The following is a 21,231-nucleotide window of genomic DNA, read 5'->3' on the forward strand; positions in this document are numbered from 1 at the left end:
AGTTCCGTTTTAGGGGTGATTTTTCGTAATATACTAATATACTTGGAATGAACTGAAATGGTTTTATTGCAATATTTAAGACAGCTACGGAATATCGCAATCTTTTTCTCCTATTGTGCAGCCCAAAGTCTCATGACAAAACAGCAAAAGATATTAACACTAAATGAATGGCAGGAATACTGAGGGGCAGCCTTTTGGCCGTGGAAAGTCTGTTTGTGAAATAGTTTTTCTGAAGTGGCTCCTCTTTTACGCTCGGCTGCGACTGAGCCCTGCTTCGTAGGCGCTGAGGTCCGTCTTCTTTAGTTATCCTCTTCATCATCGCTGACGAAGCTGCGCCCGTCCTGGCTGCTCTCCCGCTCTCGGAGGAAAGTCTGCCTGATGGCCTCCAGCTCGTTTAGTTCCAGACGAACCTTCTCCAGGTGAAACGCCCGGCGGTTTTGAATCTGACGCATGGGGAAAGGGTTCATGTCCACAAACGCCATGGTCATCAGCTTCCTACAGGCGGGAACAAACAGTTTCCATTGGAAGATACAATAATTCAACTATATAATAAGTAAAACAACTACTTCTTCCCACTCCTTTTCGAGTTCTTGTACAGTATTATGTATATATATGGAATCACGTGGTAATGTCATGAGCGCATTTTAAAATTTCGTAAAAGCTGCACATGTTAATGTAAAAAACGTATGTATGTAATGTACATTGAACTCGAAATAAACAATCAATTAATCAATCAATCAACTATTAAAGTTAAACATTTTATAAATGGAATAATTACACAAGTATAAGGGAGGGAGGCATCAATAAGCATTTTCTGCTTAAAGGGGCCAGATGCAAGTTAGCCATTTTATACTCACTACTGCCACCTCAGGTCATACATGTAACTGCAGCTTCTATATTAAGCATGACAGCACTTCGGACCCGAATTAACACCTTTTTGAGTGACAGTGCAGGATTTTAGAGGCAGTTGTGGTGAATATGTCTAGGCTCATTCTACACATTAGGACATTGTTAGAACATGTAGGGGGTGGAAAATACTGCCATTTTTAAACTCTGTATAGTCCCTTTAAGCCTACTCAGGGTTTATACAGGCAGAAGCAAGTTCCATGTAATAATTTTAATGCCATTTTAATGCCCAAATACTATATTTTAATGCCACAAATACAGAAAAAAATCAACACTTATTTGATTTCTTAAGATTTGCAAACATTTCATCAAACAGAGGAAGGAAAATTGGACAAAATGGGTAGTTTTGCAAAAAAAATTGTCAATTTCAGTCAAAACTGCAGCTGAATGTTTTCTGAAATTAAAATTGGTTGCGACCAAGCTCTTCCACGTTTTCCCTATTTAATTACATTTATATGAGTAGTTACACCATACAAGCATTTACACAAAATTAAACATGTCGATTATATAAAAAAAAACAACTGCTCAAATAAAAGGAGAAGAAAATAATAAAAAAGACCCGAGAATAAAGGCTTTCTGAACTCACTGTGGTTTAAAAAAAAAACACAAATCAGTGTATGTTTTTTATAAGGCAGGAACATTGTAATATGGTAAAAGAGTAATACTAAAAGTAAAAGAGTAAAACTAAATTTCTCTACAAGTCTCTCCTTTAGCTGCTATATAAATTTTGTAATTTGATGAAAAAGGCACCTTACCGTGAATCAAGGATGGTGCAGGTAAAATATCGAAGGTATTTGAAGATGGCAGTTGTATCCTGTAACTTAAGAAACTCCTCCTCTTTGTGCTTAAAAAGTGCCAGAGCAAAGCGGAATATGATCTGAGGGGCAAAACAAACAAGTCAATAAATGTTTTCTGTACAGCTTGCAGGTGTGACAACTGTCATAATGTAGCCTAATTGTGATAAGTTGGTTCTCTCTGAAGGTGTTGGCCAGTTACTGCAATGATCCACTGTTCTGGACAAACATTTAGGAGCTGCAGTTTAGTGACAGTTCAGGAAGTGTGCATATAACTTTACTCGGTGGCCTCCCAATGACAGGGCACATGTCGGGACGTGTTTGCGTTCCCATGATGTGCAGCAGATAAAAGCATGCCTGTAGAGGAGTGCTGCGTTCCACTGTACCTTAGGCCCCTCGTACAGGAAGGCGTCCCAGATCTTGAAGAGGATGTCGCTCACCACACTGTCCACGAAAATCACCAGAAACCAGTTAAAGGTGATGAGGGAGAAGTCCACCTTGTGCTGCTCGAAGTGGGCATGAAGTCTGGGCAGTTTCTCACTCATGAGGTCTTTAAACACCCGCTGGTCAACCTGCACATACACGTTTAAAACAATATATTTGTTTTGTTTTACTCAGGCTTTTTGAACTACCATAGGACTTGATATTTTGTACTATAACTTGAAATATACTGTATGTGTCTACAAAATAGCCCTAAAGTATATGTCATGTCATACTGCTGAAGTAACACAGGAAATGGTACAAATGGAAAAAAAATAGCAGAGCTTGACAAACATGCTAATCTTCAGTTAGACACATCGACCGTGAAGAAGATAAGGTTTAGTGTGGACTTTCACCTCTCGCCTTGCTTCTTTTTCACTTATTTTGTCACTTTTTTGTAGCTCACTTGTGGCTTTTGTTGATTGATCATTGCAATTTTTCGTCGCTATTTTGAAGCTTTTTACAAGAAGCTTTTAGATTTGGGTAAAGCCAAACTGGAGAAAATATGCTCAGTTCAGGCGGTGGTTAAGAGATTAAAACTCTGCAGATAACTCTGTGTGATGAACAAGCCGTAAGAAAGCATGATGTATTAATGAAATGATGAATATCAAGAATAACATAAGGTAAGAATGATATACTGCCTGATCAAAAGAAGGTCGCCACCTGTACTACAGTAACTGGGGCCAGTTGGTCAAGTCTAGGCTTAGCAAAACTATGTGCCCAAAGAATGAGATCATCTGAACATCCTGAATGACCTGGTTATCCGATCAATAGATTTTTTCTTCCAAGATGACACTGCCAGGATTCATCTGGCTCACATAGTGAATGAGTGATCCAGGGGGCATGAAACATTATTTTCACACATGGATTGGCCAACACAGAGTCCAGATCTTAATCCCATTGAGGATCTTAGGGATGTGCTGGAGCAGGCTTTGCGTCGTGGTCACACTCTCCCATCGTCAATACAAGATCTTAGTGAAAAATGAATGCAACAGTGGATCTTTTAACATTGCTTAAGCTTATTGAAACAATGCCACAATGAATGCGAGCTGTGATCAATGTTAAAGACGGTCCAAACAAATATTAAGAGTGAGTGGCCTTACTTCTTTTTGGTCAGGCATTGTACTTGGGCGAGAGAAATAACTTACCTGAGAGCCGAGCAAAGTTTTGGTGTAGTAATCCCTTGGCATGAAAACTTCCACAATGGCGATTAGTGTCCAGAAGGCGTCCTCTTGGTCCAGATACAGCAAAGCGATGGCTGCCAAACTAAAAATAAACAATTTTCAAGTTAAAGATCTAACAAAACTTGCAAACCATGAGAAGGAAACTCTCAATGCTTCTACCGGTTGAGTCCCTGGCAGTATCCGATATCTGGGTTCCTCCAGGAGAACGCGGTGAGGACATTGCGGAGCTTCTGGATGCCCGGCGCACTGGGAGAGGCGTAGTGCTTGTTGTTGGGCAAAGTACGCAGTAAGTCCAGCTCGATCTGCTTTGAGGCGGGGTTGGGTTTCTCTTTGGCCACGTTCAGTAAAGTCTCGTAGTAATCGGGTGCGAGGTGGTCCCGTAGTTTCTTGACGTGGAAGGAGACACACCAGCGCCACAGTTGAGAGCGGTGCTCGTGAGGCACCCCGCAGCGCACCAGGCTCTTGAGCTCAGGGGAACGCAGCAGGCTTCGGTTGACGGTGCCCGCCAGATAGTTCTCCCACTTCACCCCAACTGACACCTCCTGATCAGTCATGGACAAGGACTTCAGCTCCAACGCCCGCACTTTCGCCACCAGCTTCTCCTCCTCTTCCTCCTCCTCAGGGACCGTCTTAAAGCCATAAACATCGTACTCACTGAAATGAACAATCAAAATCACAGATCAGGATATTTATAGAAAATAATAGTGTCAGATATTTTAAATAAATGTCCATCCACTATGCAACATGGACGGAAAGGGTAGGTGATACCGTTAGTTAATGTTGGAAAATATAGGATATTGTAAATCCAATTACACAAAGGAAATAATTTTTCTCACTAAACCTTGGCTGTAAATACTGTTTAAGTGGCGCTAGCCCACAGTTAGCTTTGCCCGTTAGCCTGTTAGCTGCTTCTTCGTGATTCCATTAGTGTGTATAGGTGGCTCCAACCCGGAGGCAGGAAAGTTGCAATTCTGGTTTTCTGCCCCCTGATAGGGTCTCCCATGGCAAACAGGTTCTAGGTGACGAGTCAGACAAAGAGCGCTTCAGAAGCCTTATGAGAGACCAACAGGCCCGGTTAGAAATATGAGGCCGTCCTTCTGTGGTCCCACCACCTGCAGGAGGAGCCATAAAGGGGCTGATGCAATGTGATTTGGGCACTCTAAGAGCTGCCCCCACGACCCGGCAACGGACAAGTTGAAAATGGATGGATGGGTGGATGGACATGATATAATTTATGTTACACTCAGCTCCATCAGAGCAGCATAATCACTGACAGTGTAGGACACAGGGGCAAGGGCTTATAAAGTAAAATGAAATGAAGGATGTAAAGTGCTTGAGTAGATCATATTTGAAGAAGAATTAAATGTCTTTGGCTGAATCTTCCCAATAGGCGTAAGGCTGGAATTTTGAAGTAATTTGTCCATTGTTAATTATATCGTCAAAAATATCGTTATTGAGATATTTCTTTTTTATATCGTGATAGAGATTTTAGGTCATATCGCCCTGCCCTACTTTAAGCTTACTCAGATAAGACGCTGATAGGTTTACATAGGCACTCTCACACTCACTTGTGAATGAAACACAATAAAACTCTCAGTATGCAGAGCAATATGCTCTAGGTGCCAAAACGCATTCCAAAAATGTGTATAGGTGCTTAAAGCAGTACTAAGTAACTCTTCCCCCTAGAGGCCATAAGCGCAACTGCAGGTGTAGTAGCAAGTTACGATTTTTTAACTTATTAATTGTCTTGGAGAGCAAATACTACGCTGACAGGAAAGGCGAAGGGAGAGAGGGTTACTGTGCATCCAATTATACAATGGAAATATTTTTTTTCACTCAAACTTGGCTGTAAATACCGTTTAAAGTGACGTTAGCCCGCAGTTAGCTTTGCCCGTTAGCATGTTAGCTTCTTCTTCGTGATTACATTAGTGTGCATTGCTTTCTCCGCACCGGTGGCAGTCAAGTTGCAAACATGGTTTTCTGGCCAGAGACACCAGGGGGAGATGAAAGACCCTCCAATCATCCCATGAACACTTGTATTACCCCCACAGGGACTACGCAACGGATTTATTAAGGTAAACACGTTACTTAGTACTGCTTCAAGAGAAAGGGATCCAAATTGCAAAAAGCGGCACAAGGAAGTACTTAAACATGTTTCGACCACCAGGTCTTTCTCAAGACTAAATAAACAGGTTTGGGAGTGGCTCTAAATGTTCAAGCAACAAACATCCCAATCATTGTGCCACATATTACATGTGTGTCAGCAAAGGGCCAACACAGCGGGAAAAAAATACATAACAGCAAAGGACGACAAGAAACAGAAACAACCATAAAAGAAATACAAACCATATCTCAAGAAACATGAGGTAGACCCGCTTTTTAAGTATTTCCTCGTGCTGCTCATATTTGTTTGGAGTGCCTGGATTTTTTACAGTAGTGATAGCAGGACATCTCTGAATCTCTCCACGTACCTTAGAAACATGACTGTACAAATAAAGTGAAAGTGACAGAGATGCAAACTAATTACAGTGATTATTTTGCATCTCTATGACTTTCACTTTACTTGTGCCAACTTTTAACCGTCTGTTCTGAAGAAGCCAATGTCGCTTTAGAGTAATACAAGATTACAAAGAGTGCATAAACCGTGATCTCTTACTGCACACCCCTACCCATTGGCTCAGCGTGTCTCACCTGACAGTGCTCGGCTTGAGAAGTAGCTGCTCCTGCTCTGGGCCCTCGCCCTGAAGAGCGTCCTCCAACAGTCTGGAGATGACCTCTCGCGCCGGGCTCTGCTCAGACGAGCCACACACGGGCGTCTTCACCTCCTGCAGCAGCACCAGGTACTTACTCTCCACCTGGCACAGCTTGGCCTCCAGAGCGGTGTACTGAAGAGCAAATGACAGCATAGGATCAGAACTGTGATGTTTCTTTCCATAATATTACATTCAAAACCCTTCTAAAGCATTACAATACTGACTGAAGCAACAACCTTTTCCTCATTGTAATGGTTAACCCAAGTAACATAATGAACGACAAATAACATGAGAAAAAACATTCCCTTTCCTTCCTGTTCAGTGGTTGGTTGTAACAAAGAACAAAAGTATATTAGAATGCCAATTACAAAAAAAAAAAAAAAAAACGTTCTCTTTACCATGACAACTCACACTTCCTCTTTTTTATACGGTACCTTTGCTTCCAGAGCCTTCTCTCTGCTCTCAGAGTTTCGCCGCAGCACTGTCAGCTCCAGGATTTCTTTGTTAAGGAACTTGTTTTGGGTTTTGTATCCCTGGAGGCTGTCCTAAAATTCAAATCAAAATCAACAGGTTAGTCCATATACAGAAGAATATGTTAAGAGACCACTCATTGAGGTGTTTCAAATGACATCACAACACTCTATAGACCTGTGCCATTTTAGATGAGGACACACATGTATTCTCAATATGAAGATTTGTTTGTACAGTGTGTATATAATGCAGGATAATTGACTACTACTAATAAAACAGTAGGTCTGATGTAACATTGGATTTTCTTAATGGATACTTGAAAACCCCTTGTTAAGCAATAGGGGATTTGTAGCTTCTAATTACCTCATCTGACATAACACAATTACTTTGGTTCATCTACAGTTAATCTATGTGGTTGTATAATTGGATAAATGTCGTTCAGTAAAGCACCGTGTGATTAACAAGAATTAACGATAGCACTTTACAGCATTGTAGTAGTAAAGTGTAATAACATTTGGTCATATATGAAAACAAGACATGATGTTATGATTAATTATAGCCTAACATAAAGTAAATGACCATGTTTGTGTCCTTGGTAATATGGAAACATGCTATTTCCATTATTCATTTCGTTATTACTGTCGTGTAATGTAATGTCACAATATAATCATACATAACAACATAATCAGGTTCAACATTTGTGGGACATCTCTATGATTTCATTTCACACTATCAATAGTGTTATTGGTTCCTGCTCCGTCTCAGAGTCTGACATAATTATTTCCACAATAAAAAACAATTATTAACAGCAGTGAACCTTGAGTATGTCCACTTCATTCTGTTCTCTGCCGAAGGAAGGGGAGCTAGGTTCGCTCTGGCTCGCCTCGGTGCCCGGTTCCTGGGACAGTTTCATGATGACCTCATCCTTGGCCTGGATGGTCTCCATGAGCATCCCCAGCTGCTCGTTCATCTCTCCCACTTTGAGCTTCAGTACCCTGAGCTCCTGCACCAGACTGTCCTTCTCCAGAGCCAGCCGCTCCATGTGCACACACAGGGACTGGGTCTGTGCGTCCCTGTCCTGCAGGAGCTGCTCCAACCGGGACAGGGCCTCGGGTGTCACTGCAGGGGGCTCAGTTTGCTCCGAGGGTGGAGGCGGGTTTGTATCTGATGGAGACAGTGGAGCAGAAGTTTGGGCGCCACGACGTACAGACTGCCAGTCGCACTGAGAGGTCCTGAGGGTCTGCTGCAGAAGTCTCACCAGCTCCTGAACGAAAAAAAACATAATTGTAAAGACAATGTAACAGAGTCAGCAGAGTTGTTTAAAGGGCTCAAAATATAAGTCACTCAGAGAAATCCGTGAAGCCCATCTGTGTTTTAAGGACCAAGACATCTTTATCTTTAACTGATCCTGTCTGTGGTCAAACTTTCTTTCCCCGCACTGTACATTAGTAGTAGTAAGAGACAGAATAATGCATAATGTTGGACGTTTAAATAAATCTGTCATGTATTTAAGGCATTACTAAACTGGCTAAAGCAACAAACGCTGCCTCATTTCACAGTTAACCAAAGTTCTTCAAAAACATGACCAACAAATTACAACATTCATGAGAAACACTATTCCCCTTTGACTTTGCAGCTGCACATTTCTTTGTTTCCTTTACCACCTCAGTGAGTCACTTCCCAAAAACTCGCTATTGCTTTATGCATGTTGCATTCAGTGTGTAGTATTTACCAGCAGAATTTGCGGAAACCTGCTGCCTTCCCGTTTAGTGGTTAGTTGTAACACATAACAATAACATCAAGTAAATTACTATTTCAGTTAAATATTTGTGGACAAAAAAAGGTTGTTCCGATGCAAATGCTGGCATCAGATTTCATGCCGATACCACAAATTTATCGGTATTGGCAACTTCTCAATTGAATTTCTCAATAATACTGTAGATACCAGATTGTCTTTTCTTAAAAAGTACCTGACAGATGCATAGAAAGCCGTTTATTGTGCTGTGGCTAAAGCTACTGCTAACAACGCTCCGCATCTCTTTGGTGCTTTCATTTACTTCATTTAAGAGTTCACTCACTTTGTTATCTCTGCATAATGAGCCATGTTCTCAGGGAGTTAAAGCTGCTTTTTACAGGGCTCACAGTTGTTTTTATTCACACATGTGGTATTGGATGCACAGTAGTTAGCCACATGCTGGAAGTGCACCTTGTGAGTGAGCAGTTCCTCCCTGAGCTGGGCCTGCTCCTGCTGCACACGGCTGAGTTCCTCCTGCTGGCTCTGGAGGCGCAGGAGCAGGTCCAGAGGTCGGCTGCCGTTACACTCCACCGCTGACATGTCCGCGCTGGCTCGCCCCAGCCGCCCGGACAGCAACGGCCTCTTATTCCGACCAGAATTGCGCCCAAAGTCAAAAGTGAATGAGCCGATGGAATCTGAAACAAAATTCAGAATGTTAGAACTAAGCATTTCTCTAAAAACACGTCAATAAATCTGATTCTGTTTTGCAGTTTCTTAACTAAATACATAACATTACAGTCAGAAAATAATAGGAAAAAGTAGGATCACTTGTCACAGAGCCGTGGGAACATATTTTAGTTAGGGGGTGCTGAAGGATACATATTTCCTGTTTATCAAAATTGCTTGCAATGCGTAAACTACCCACTAGGGGCTGCTGCAGCACTCTCAGCACCCTGGGTTCCCAAGGGCTTGTCACATGAGTAATTTGGGACATCAAGGACTATGCTCTTCTCACTGGACTGTGCAAGGTTGTCGTGTTTGGCTCAACAACAATAATCTGGACAGGGCCTGTTCAACGGTCTTTCATATAGCAGAAAAGACAAGGTTATCTCTGTCAGGACAGTTAGGAAACTGAACTCTCACCTTTCCTTTCTATGCTGCCCTTATTACATGTGCTTTACATGTGGTAGATCCGACAATAAAGCTAATTGAACAGAACTGATTAAAACAACTTTCTGCCTTTTGCTTTAAACACTCTCTTCCTTGGTTGTTTTCTTATGTTAATCTTTTTAATTTTCAAGAGAAGTGAGCATAAGGCTATGTTTCAGACAGTGCATCATAATTTGTATGTTTGCTCGTAAACACGGCATTGTAATTATTTTAAGAAAGAAGGAGCGATATCTGTGCAAGGGGACAGAGTACGTACGTCTGTGGGCCTCGATGTGTTTGGGATCGGACAGCTCTTTGGGCGGATGGTCGAGCAGCTCCCACTCCTCCACTGCGTTACTGTTGGACGTGTAGAAGACGCTCCTCCTGCTCTCTGCTCCTCGACCGGGCCGCAGAGAAGACATGGAGTTCCTGAGAGAACAGAAACCAGATGCTACTTTGTACCAATCTAAAGAGCAAGGACAGACGTGGGGGGAAGCCAGCTGCTACTGTAAAAGGGCAACAGAAAAGGTCTTGCCCTTTTCCTGCTTTTGAATTGTTTCTAAAATAATTCAAAGGCAGAGTAGAACATTATAAGTTGCATAAACATTTCATATCTTGGTGTTAGACTGCACAATTTACTGCAATCAAATCAAATAGCAATGAATGGTAGCAGTTATCAAATTGTAAAAATTGCAATTATTTAGGCCAGTGGTTCTCAAACCTTTCACACAAAGTATGGCTAATAAAATATTTGACAAAACGGGAAAAATGCCAAACTTAAATGCATTAGTAAAGCATAAATTAAAATATCTCCAGTTAAAATTATTAATAAAATTGCAGATGATTGAGTACCACCTGGAGAAGCTCAAGTACCATTAGTGGTATATACAGTGAGAACCAGATGTTTACAAACACTTCCTAAAAAGACACATTTGTATTTTTTGTCACTGCCTGACATGAAACCAGACATAACTCTTTTTTTTAGGTCAATTAGAAATTAAAAAAAAATATTTCTATTTGTCAAATTCCAGAAGAATGAGAGATAGAATTTTCTACACATTTTTAAATTCCTTTTTACAAAGGAATTTGTAAGATTACTATACCTTTAAAGGGGCTAGATGCAAGTTAGCCATTTTATACTCACTACTGCCACCTCAGGTCATACATGTAACTGCACCTTCTATATTAAGCGCGTGCATGACGGCAATTCAGACCCGAAGTGACACCTTTTTGAGTGCAGGATTTTAGAGGCAGTTGTGGTGAACAGGTCTGGGCTCATTCTACACCTTAGGACATTGTTGGAATATTTTGGGGGAGGAACTGAGATAATTTTACCATTTTTAAACCCTGTATAGTCCCTTTAAACAATTTGGGAAAGCCCAGATGATGACTTTCTTGCTCATCCTTGGGTGCAATACCTAGACACTTGAAGGTTCATTAGTTAAAACAATGATGGAAATTAATCAGAAAGAAAGCGGGTTCTGTGTCCCAGAGATGAGCTGTGGTCTGAAATGTGAATATCAACCCAAGAACAAATGCACTCTGGTAAGAGTTTGTCATCATCCAGTGTGAAACAAGTACTGTACAACATGGGCTGAGAGGGTACTCTGCCAGGAAGAAGCCCTTACTCCAAAAGAATCATCAAAAAGAAAAATAGCCAATATTTCTTTTTGGCTATAATGACATGTTTGGGGGAAGAGGGAGGAATCTTGCAAGCCTGAGAACACCATCCCAACTGTGAAATTACAGGGGTGGCAGCATCATGCTGTGGGGTTGTTTTGTTGTGGGAGGGACTGGTGCACTTCACAAAATAGATGACATCATAAAGTGTCATAAAATGTGGAAATATCAAGACATCAGCCAGGAAGCCAAAGCTTGGGCGCAGATGAGTCTTCTAAATGGAGCAAACGGCCAATACTGGTTACAAAGTGGCTTAATGTTTTGAAGTGTTCATCACAAAGTCCTGATCTCAATCCAGTTGAAGAGTGGGCAGAGCTGAAAAGGCATGTGTATGCAAGATGGCCTAAACATTGGCTCAGTTACACCAGTGCTGTTTGGAGGAATGGACCAGAATTCCTGCCAACTATTGTGAGAAGCTTGTAGAAGGATATCCAAAACCCAAAATATATAGTTAAAAGGCAATGGCTACCAAATATTAATGAAATGTATGTAAACTTTAGATTTTGTAAAGAGTCATTAAAAAAAAAAAAATGTATAGAAAATTTGACAAAAATATATATTTTTTTAAATTCTAATTGACCAAAGCAAAATAAAAGTAAAAGTTCATTCTGGTTTCATGTCTGACAGTGAGAAAAATGTATGTAAACATTTGGTTCTCACATACTATAGTTTGAGAGCCACTGATTTACAAAATACATGTTTCTGGGGGAAAAATAAAAGAATAATCTCACTTGGAATGTGATTCTTATTACTATCTCCTCTGAAATGTTTATACCTGAACTGGTTTCAAATGTGTACTGTGAACTGAATTGATTCTTTAAAAAGTTAATTGCAATCACAATACTTATATTTTTCTAACGCAGTGCTGCCTCACTTCTCTGTGTGCAACAGAAAGAAAGACTCTGAACTAACACTTGCTTAAATAAGGCAAACCACAACTCAGTGCAGCTGTTGACACTTCTCTTTGGTCAGGCTTTCCATAATGCTATGTGTGTTTTAGGTGATTTAAAATAATCCCGTCACTTTTAACCTCATTTATATGTGGCTTAACAGACTCTGCAGGTGGAAGACTAAGAAAAGCACTACAACGAAAAGACTGCTGAAACTGAAACTGGCTAATACACATAAATAGACAAGCAAGGGTTTTATCTTTTAGAAATAATGACTACCTAGTAACTGTCTTTCCATTGTCTAGATATGACAAGATATCAGTGTACAGTAGATTCTCGGACATCCAGAAAAAAAGTTGCCTCACAGAGCAGCTTTCAAAGGAATCATATTGTGCAAAATAGACTTTCTTGAGCTTTTTAGCATGTTACTTGGAGAAATAGTTTCCTTTGTTCAAAAAAGCTTTGGGAAATTTCTTCTACTGAAAGATATGCATTTTATGCGTTTTCAAAGTCCATAAACCATCCTCAGGTCTGTTCTACACACACACTGCATTACTCACAGCGTTAATGATTTGTTAGCATGCCAAGGGAGTAGTGTTTACTCATCTAGTGTCTTACACAGACATGAAACAAACGTGTAATAACAATACTGAGATGCTCAAAACCAGGTTTCGAAGCCACAATCCTGCATATGTAATAATGGCTGTACCTGAGTTCAGTGCCGAAGTTTCGGAGTGTGTTGAGTGGGTTGGCAGGTGCCCCAGTGGGACCCCTCGATGTAGGACTGTCCACGCCCACGCTGCTGTCCGCCTCGGCCTCCATGGCAAAGTCACTGCGCACCTTCTCCATACTGTCACTGAACGGGTCAAAAACTATACCACCTGAAAATATTTTAAAAGGTTTCAGAAGTTTATTACATTACAACCAAGAACCAAAACTAAGGCTGAACAAGATAACATGTGAAACAATACCAGCTACCCACAAAGCAAGTAACAGTGCATATTTGCCAATGCTAAAATTGAGGCTCCTTGTAATATGGATATTACATCAGCCAATATTGCTATAATGATAATTTGCTGAAATGTTGCGCAGCCCTAGTTTAAAAACTTTAAAACAGTACAGATGCAGTGATGTGGTACATACCAATGTCTTTAGCCACGAGACCTGAAGGAGGGTGGGTGGTGATTGGAGAGCTCCAGCTATCTCTCTGGCCGGACCCGCGGGTGTTACTGTACTCCCAGCGCTTCTGCTGCAACTGCTGAAGCCAGTAATGCATCACCTGCCTGCTCGGAGCCTGAGGAAAACACAACAGAATCTCACACAAACTGAAGGGTCACTTCTTCAGCCAAAATACCAACATTTTAAAAGAAATACCAAATACCTGTCCAGTTTCTATACAGTATGTAACTATTTAAAACAGCCACAGTAGGACGACAAACAATACAAGAGGTATTTCTTTGATGCATCATAAAAGAAAGTTGAGGTGCTTCAGTTTCATTCTGACGGAGAACCATTAGGACCATCTGGTGCCAACATGGCACAAAGAAGGAGGCAGAGAGAAAGCTTGAGGCTGGCACCTGTCTGTAGACCCACAGTCATGTGAGGGTCATGTGACTAGAGTCTGTAATGTGTCAGTGGCCTATGTCATGAGAATTTGTGAACTCATGTGCATTTTAATCAGAGCTAAAATTGTACCACCGGACAATGGCCTGGCATTGTCAGCCAGCTAAACTCAACACCCAAGCCATTGACAAAAAAAACCCCAAAAAACCCCCAAATACTCAGATTATTTCCTCATCTGGTAACATGTTTTTGTTATGTTATACATTAAACACAACATACACAAGCTGTCAGTTGTGTCAAATTGTCTGACTCCCATTGGCTCATTTGGATACGTGTTATACAGAGATGTTATGAAGAAACATAAATCTAGGCATGAGGATATGGACTTTATGGATTTGTTATGAAAATACCACGTGACAGTACAATTTACAATCTGGAAAGAATAGCAAACCGTTGCAGCAGCACAAACACCACGGCCAAAGAAGGGTTAATGCCAGAAAGCTCAGAGTGCATTGAGCAGAACTCTGAACTGAAATGGCCTGATTTAAGATCTACTTTTCCAGACAGTTTACAGCGGCGGAAGTGCACTGTTTGTGACTGAATTTGTCACATTGAGAGAGCGTGAGTCAGTGTCTGCAGTGAGGTTTGGTGTTTGGGCTGAAGTTTACCTTGAGCAGAAACTCTTTCCCAGCGGTTCTGATCTCGAACTGGCCCTCCTCTCCCTCCAGGTCGTAGCTGAAACAGGCGTCGCTAATGTCGATGTTTCCGAGAGGGAGAGCGTCCTGCGGAGTCTTAAAATAATACATGTAACACTTTCTGGGGTCATAGACGAACCAGCGCGGCTTGTACCCCCGGAGGGGCCCTTTGCCAGACAGCTTGTTGAGGTACCCGCAGAGTTTGGAGACCTGCTCCTTCCCCCCCTCCGCGTCGGACACTTCCAGAGACCTGGAGGCCACCATCCGCGAAGATGTGCACGGGCCCGCCTCGCCGCCATCCTCCTCTTCGTGCATCGTTGCTGAAGTTACTTCTTGCAGAGCAGCGGCTGCATGGATGTGTACAAGAACTTACGGATGTCCACGCCTGTTTCCATCCGCATGACTGCCACTGCTCCGCGCGGGGAACCATGGGAAATGTAGTCACGTCACAGTGACAACATTGCTGGCCGCTAGGTGGCAGTTTTGACTTTGTGATACAATGTAAGACATCTTTTAGCAACTCATTAACCAATTTGCAGTGCAGTTTAAGCAGTTCTATATGCAAAATATGTCAGGGGTCTATTCAAATTCTAATTCATTGCATTTTCAGGTAGATCTAATTTTATTTAAAATATGTACTAGTAGTATTGCATTATGACCTGCACTGGAAAAAAATAAACAACACTTCTAATGATCTATCCATAATAATTGCATGATTTCATTTATTTGTTGACAGATTACAGTAAAAAACACAAAAACATGAATAACACCAGCTGTATGTGTCAGACTAAACTGACCAAGAAAGGACAAACTGTACATGTGCTCAGCCTTGCTGTTGAGGAAGTATAAAAATAGCACAGCACAGTCTCACACAGGTTGTTGTGACCTATGCACAGCTATAACTGGAAACACAACACAAGCCCCGTCCATCCATCTATCTAGTTTGTGTCTGTTGAACTCTCAGGTGCTCAACCTAATCCATTTATAACTATTGATATTTCTATATAATATTAGAAGTAGTCCTACATTTTTATGCAGACTGTGTTTAGTTTAGTTTATTGGTTTATTTGGTAGAGACAGTGCATGTTAATGAACAAGCCACACCACCTTAGGCTAATTTCCATTCCGCCATCCCCCATGCACACTCTCAATCATCCTGGCCTATTGTACATGTTTTTAGTGGTAGGGGAAACCGGAGTACCAGGAGGAAAACTACACAGACACGGGGAGAACATGCAAACTCCACACAGAAAATGTGTCGAACCCAGACCTTGGTGGGAATCAAACCCAGACCTTCTAGCTGTGAAGCACAAGCACTAACCGCTGTACTACCGTGCCACCTGTGCTTTACAGGTGCTCGACTCGTCATTTAATTAGAATATCATGAAAAAGTGCATTCACTTCTGTTCAACTTAAACTGTGAAACTAATACATGATAGACTCATTCCATGCAATATGAGATATAGCCTTTATTTGTTATCATTTTGATTATAATGGCTCACAGCTTGTAAAACCCCCAAATTAAACATCTTATGGACTGTAAGCCATAATCATCAAAATTATAACAAATAAAGGCTTGACATATGTCACTTTGCATGTAATGAGTCTACATCAAGTATTAGTTTCACATTTTAAGTTGAATTGCAGAAATAAATGAACTTTTTCACTATAGCACCTGTATTTGAGCAGTAATCTGATTCCATGCAACATAAGATACAATCAAGATTATTGCACAAACCTGAACTTGTATGAATGTTCAAACCCAGCACAACAATGATGGGTCAACAGAGCTGCAGTTTAGTTTCTCATATCTTCGTAATGTGTCCATAGCATTGTCTACAGTTACACAGGGTCTACCTTGTTTGTTTGTTTGTTTGTTTGTTTGTTTGTTTGTTTGTTTGTATATGATTTTAATATGGGGCTGTTTCCTATTAAAATAGATTGATTTCTGAACTCTGACCCCACAATACAGTAATGACCTCCGATTAAGTGATTCATCCCTATATAAACGGGTAATTTTGATTTCTCACAGCTTCCATCCTAATTTTGTCACTTCAGATGTTGCTGTTTGTGAAGCCGATGGAACAAAGTGACGCGCAGTCTCTGTGTGGTAAACATCTCCACTTGTGCACAGCTAACCACTCTGCTGCTGCATCTCAGTTTCCACTCTCTTCAGGAAATGCTCGTCTTGCTCGGCAGTTGCTACCTTTGTGCAAACCTTGTTGCTCTGATGTGCTAAAAGTTCTGCTGCTTTCCAGGCTGCTGGAAAAATCCAAATGTCATGCCTGATTTAGTGCCGTAACTCTCAGAATCTTTGCTTCAAGGTGAGAGAAGACATCTCAGAGACAGAGGCATTTGGTAAAGTCTGCTGAAATGATGCAAGAGCCAGATGAGTTTATCTCCAGCATAGGTGAGCAGTGCGGAGGAGAAGAGGGGTAAGCCGCATTCACAACATAGTCATTTTTTATAGTTTATTTTCCCGTCAGAAATCACAGAGAGCCACAGCAGACTGTACAGACAACACAAGTCCAACCTGAAGGAGAGGAAACACAACAGCTCGCACTGTCTGAGGAGTTGCTTACAATTCTGTTTCAAGGTAAGCTTCATGCAACCAGAAATGAAAGTAACCCAAGTCTGAAGTCACTCTTTGGATTTGCATTTAATGACCAGTGTTGGGGAGAATACTTTGAAATAGTATTTAGTTACTGAATACTTGCTTTAACATGTGTTTTGTAATGTATTCCGTTACTTTGTCTAATCAGAGTACTGTGTTCTGAATACTTTGAATACTTTTATAATACTTTCACTTTGATTGTCATTATATGTATGTATAAATATGGCGTATAATTACAAAAATTAAGACTACGATAAAGGGAACACCTGTTATAAACTCACTTACCATTAATTTGGAACTCAAAAACTCTCTTGGCAAATGTACAGGAGCAGCAGATACAGCACCATGTAACACATGTGCAGTGTTTGTATGAACTGTGGTGTTTTAGATCTTTATTTTATTAGGAGTAAAAATAGTTCAGCATTACAGGTTCTTTATTTATAATGTTGTGCATATGGAGCTAAAATTTAATGATTGATACTGGGATGTATTCCCTTGATATTTGGAAAGTGAAATGAAAGTGTAACTATAACAGAATAAATGAGTGTTCTAAATACATAATCTTAATACATGTATTTAGTTACTTCCCAACACTATTAATGACCCGCTATCAGAATTCCCTGATACTTCGTATAATAGTGTTGAAAGCTCAATTAAACCTGAATCATTGCGTTAATAGCGTTAATTTGGATTTTTCTGTTTTGACGACTGTGAATAGTCTTTCAAATGTTACTACCCTCATATTGTGTTGTTAGGCACATTCTAGGATTATCTCTTAATAAAATAAAAGCCTATATATGGTTATGTTGATTAATCTGTTTAGTAAAGCAACAACGTGATATAAAAAGGCACAGAATATATGAGAATTGTTGAAATCTCATATGGGCTTGTTTGCAGTGTTAGATAATGTCAAGCCATTGATTATTTATTGTATTATTTATTGCAGTGTGTGAGTTTGTCTAACCAAAGGCCAAAAAGGGACACTGACCTATTTATAACTGTTCAAAAATATATATGCAAATATGTGCGCACGAGGAAGAGGAGCTGACCTGTTGTGAATGTGTGTGTTTTGAACAGAAGCGGACAGACATGGAGCAGAGAGGAGTCACGATGAACCCCTCGCCTGAACTCGCCAACACCACCACCGCCGCCGCTGCTGCTGCTGAGGGGGGCCTGAGAGAGCTCACCTCCTCCTGGTTCATTCAGACACAGGCCTCACTCATCAGCCACAACGGACTCTTCCCAAACTGGTTCCATGGGTTTATCTCTAGGAAGTGAGTGCATTTGGGTCAATTTCATCTTTTTATTTAAAAAGCTAAATGGGAATTGTGTTTTGGTGCATTTGCGGGAGTCGCGTTTTGGGATTGGGGGGACCTGGGTTGTCTCCAGTTGTGCTCGCTGGGCTTCATGTAAAAAATGTTTGAGAAATACTTGGTTAGATTAACAACAACAAATATTATAATTTGATTACAGTTTGTGTAAAATTAGTTGTTACTTTTTGGCCTTTAAGAGACATACAAAGTTCACATCAGTGATCAATACCAAAACACTAAAGATACAAGAATATCGATCCTGATGCTTAAATATTGATAGTTTTAGTGCTTTAAGCTAATATTTAACAAGATAGATATTTAACATAAACATACTCTTATGGTCTCTTAAGTTATAATAATAGCCACCAGTATAATACCATTATTATAATACCTCTGCATTGTACCAGCTATAGCTCAAATAGTTTTCCCTCATTCACAGAGATGCTGAAGACATTCTGACGGATCAACAACTTGGCTCTTTCCTCATCCGTCTCAGTGACAAAGCGCTGGGTTACATTCTCTCCTACAGGTGAGTTGAGTCATAGCACAATTACCAAATGTTGCCCCCTTGCTGAAATGTACATTATTATTTGTTCTTGTCTCAATGGTGCTTCAGAGGCAGGGACCGGTGTCGACATTTTGTGATCAACCAAAGTGAATCGGGACTGTTCATTGTCCAGGGGGACAGTGTTGGACACAACACTGTCTCTGAGCTGATTGGATACTTCAAGGAAAAACCCATCGAGCCATTCGGGGAATATCTGACTACTTCCTGTTTTGGGGTGAGTCAACTGTTCACACAGCACATGTTTTTGTGCAACACTAGCGCTGCTCTTCCCTGCTGGGGATGAAGATAGCATGAAAAAATAAAAGCAGAATATAACTAGGTATAATATGAGCCGATGAATAAAAGGTAACTGATTTCCAGATTTACATGCATGATCTATTCCACTATGTAACTTTATGCAAATCTGCCTCTAGCACTGACAGCCCTGTGGAAAACCTTTCCAGTGATGATCTGGACAAAAGCATTTCTATTTTGTCCATTACTGAATAACATTTACTTTTTTCTTACATATTGCCTTTCTAAAAGAACCATCAAAAGTTGTTAATGACTTGTGTGCATTGTTTTCCAGCCTCAAAATGAAGATCTGTATGACACAATTCAGGTCAGTCCTAAAGTGAGACCAGTCGCCACAGTCCACGCTCTGAAGGCGAAAAAACAACAAAGCAGCCAAGGATCAGATCAAGTGCTTTTAAGGAACAGAAGGAAGAATAGGACTGAGGTGGGAAGAGTTCATGCAGAGCCTTCATACATTTCATAACATTTTTATCTTTTGCATTGAACATGAAATTTTGTCAGCAGGCAGTACCAGCTCTTCCCAGAAGGAGCCGACACTTAGAAAGTGGTTCGACCTCTGAGAACCCAGACATGGTTTGTTATGCCCAGGTCAGAACCAAAAAGCTTCGAGAGCGTCAAGTGAATGGAGCGGCTCTTGAAAACTCCTCCAGACCCTCATCTGTGTACTCTGAGGTGGATCTCTTGGACAGCCGCAGTCGCTCCATGCCCCTCCTCCTGAGCAGCAGTGAGGAACAGAGCTATAGGCTCAGTGTGACCCCCCCACTGCCAAGCAGAGACACCCCCAGCCCGGAGCCTTCACACAGGGGGCCCTGCAGGGCTCCCAGCCCGGAGCCCACACATGGGCGCCCCCTTAGTGTACTCAGCTTGGACTTTTACCGTCTGGCATCACAACAAAGTCCAGACTCTGGGACCAGAGCAGAAGATGGAGGGGTGTATGCAGAGGTCCCTGGGGAACGCTGCCCCCCAGAGGACAACACCTATGAGCAGATCCCAGTTGACACCAATCCCTATGAGCCGGTGGGCCTCCTAAGGGCAAAACATGAGCCCTCTGCCCGGGGTGTTAAGGTAAGTTACTATCTGTCACGAAGTAGAGCTGGTGCCATATCAGTTTCACTGGACATGTCCAGTGTCTCTAAATACCTCCACACTCCTACTACGTTTTTTCTTTTCCAGAACGGCAAATGGAAGCGACTTTTTCCTGACGTCAAAAAGAAACGGTGATATCAGTCCTCTTAATAACACTATGTTCTGCTCTGTGAGTGTACGGTCTTCAGTCCTGCTTTACAGCAAAGGTCAATTTGCTGATTATAAATGCATTAAAATGTGACTTATTTTAATCACCGGTGTTTGTCTGAATCTGTTATGTGTAAAGTAGCATTTGGCCACAATGATTGTCCAGAATGTCATTGTCAGCAAAAACACAGCAAACAGATAGCGAACTGTCACCTTTGGAGATTGTACTACCATTTAAACAATAATGATGGTGGTCCTGGTATCTGTATCGCACCGCTCTCAGTTTGAAATTAAAGTGTCTTGATGGTTCTGATGAGGGGCCTATAAATAAGTGATGGTGTTAATAAAAACAAAGATAATTGCCCATTCAAAGGCATGGCCTGTGTGTGTCTGATGCTAGAATAAAGATATCAGGTCCCTTGAAGGGGGTGATTCCACCGGCTCTAAAAGCATGTTCATAAATATGTTCTATCACTTCCAGCTGAGATGAGGAGCAGCTGGAGAATGCTGAGGCGGCACATTCTTTACACAGGCATCTGCTTCTGCGCACATATTCATCATGTTTAATGTGCAGCCAATGGTCATGGCTTATGAGTTAAGGGTAATAGTTCTCCGGCATGGTCACAGCACTGATCATGACTGACCTGCAAAGCTCAAAGCATCTGCTAATCAGAGATACTAAAATGTTTTGGGACAAGGGACCCAAAACATCCAGCAGATCCCAAAGATTGCCTTATCGGCAAACAAACATTTAAGGAAGGAAGGTATTTATTTGTATAGCGCTTTTCACAGACAGGGTCACAAAGCTCTTAACATGAACCAATTTTACATTCACTCCACATATATATACTGTATGTGTAGCCACAGCTGCCCTTTGGGACAGATAGAAACACAGCTGCATTCATCTGC

The 21,231-nt window shown here is 41.2% G+C and overlaps 2 protein-coding genes across 2 annotated transcripts; one reads left to right on the plus strand and one right to left on the minus strand.

Annotated features, from left to right (window-relative positions):
- Nucleotides 1–7: 7 nt before the first annotated feature.
- Nucleotides 8–14,798, minus strand: tbc1d2b (TBC1 domain family, member 2B). Its single transcript, XM_079567477.1, has 13 exons — nucleotides 14,274–14,798; nucleotides 13,186–13,336; nucleotides 12,752–12,923; nucleotides 9,750–9,901; nucleotides 8,795–9,018; nucleotides 7,406–7,852; nucleotides 6,552–6,662; nucleotides 6,056–6,249; nucleotides 3,524–4,018; nucleotides 3,329–3,446; nucleotides 2,087–2,272; nucleotides 1,662–1,783; nucleotides 8–495 (listed from the first exon to the last, which is right to left on the minus strand). Exons 1-13 carry the CDS (start codon nucleotides 14,613–14,615, stop codon nucleotides 300–302), a joined length of 2,910 nt encoding a protein of 969 aa, XP_079423603.1. The 5' UTR covers nucleotides 14,616–14,798; the 3' UTR covers nucleotides 8–299.
- Nucleotides 14,799–16,455: 1,657 nt separating this feature from the next.
- LOC306971256 (uncharacterized protein) lies at nucleotides 16,456–20,398 on the plus strand. The gene is made up of 8 exons (XM_079567478.1): nucleotides 16,456–16,710; nucleotides 16,787–16,896; nucleotides 17,992–18,188; nucleotides 18,667–18,756; nucleotides 18,844–19,009; nucleotides 19,364–19,513; nucleotides 19,594–20,154; nucleotides 20,263–20,398. Exons 1-8 carry the CDS (start codon nucleotides 16,674–16,676, stop codon nucleotides 20,308–20,310), a joined length of 1,359 nt encoding a protein of 452 aa, XP_079423604.1. The 5' UTR covers nucleotides 16,456–16,673; the 3' UTR covers nucleotides 20,311–20,398.
- The last annotated feature ends 833 nt before the right edge of the window (nucleotides 20,399–21,231 follow it).

This window comes from Gobius niger (assembly GCF_951799975.1).
Source record: "Gobius niger genome assembly, chromosome: 12".
NCBI classification, from domain to species: domain Eukaryota; kingdom Metazoa; phylum Chordata; class Actinopteri; order Gobiiformes; family Gobiidae; genus Gobius; species Gobius niger.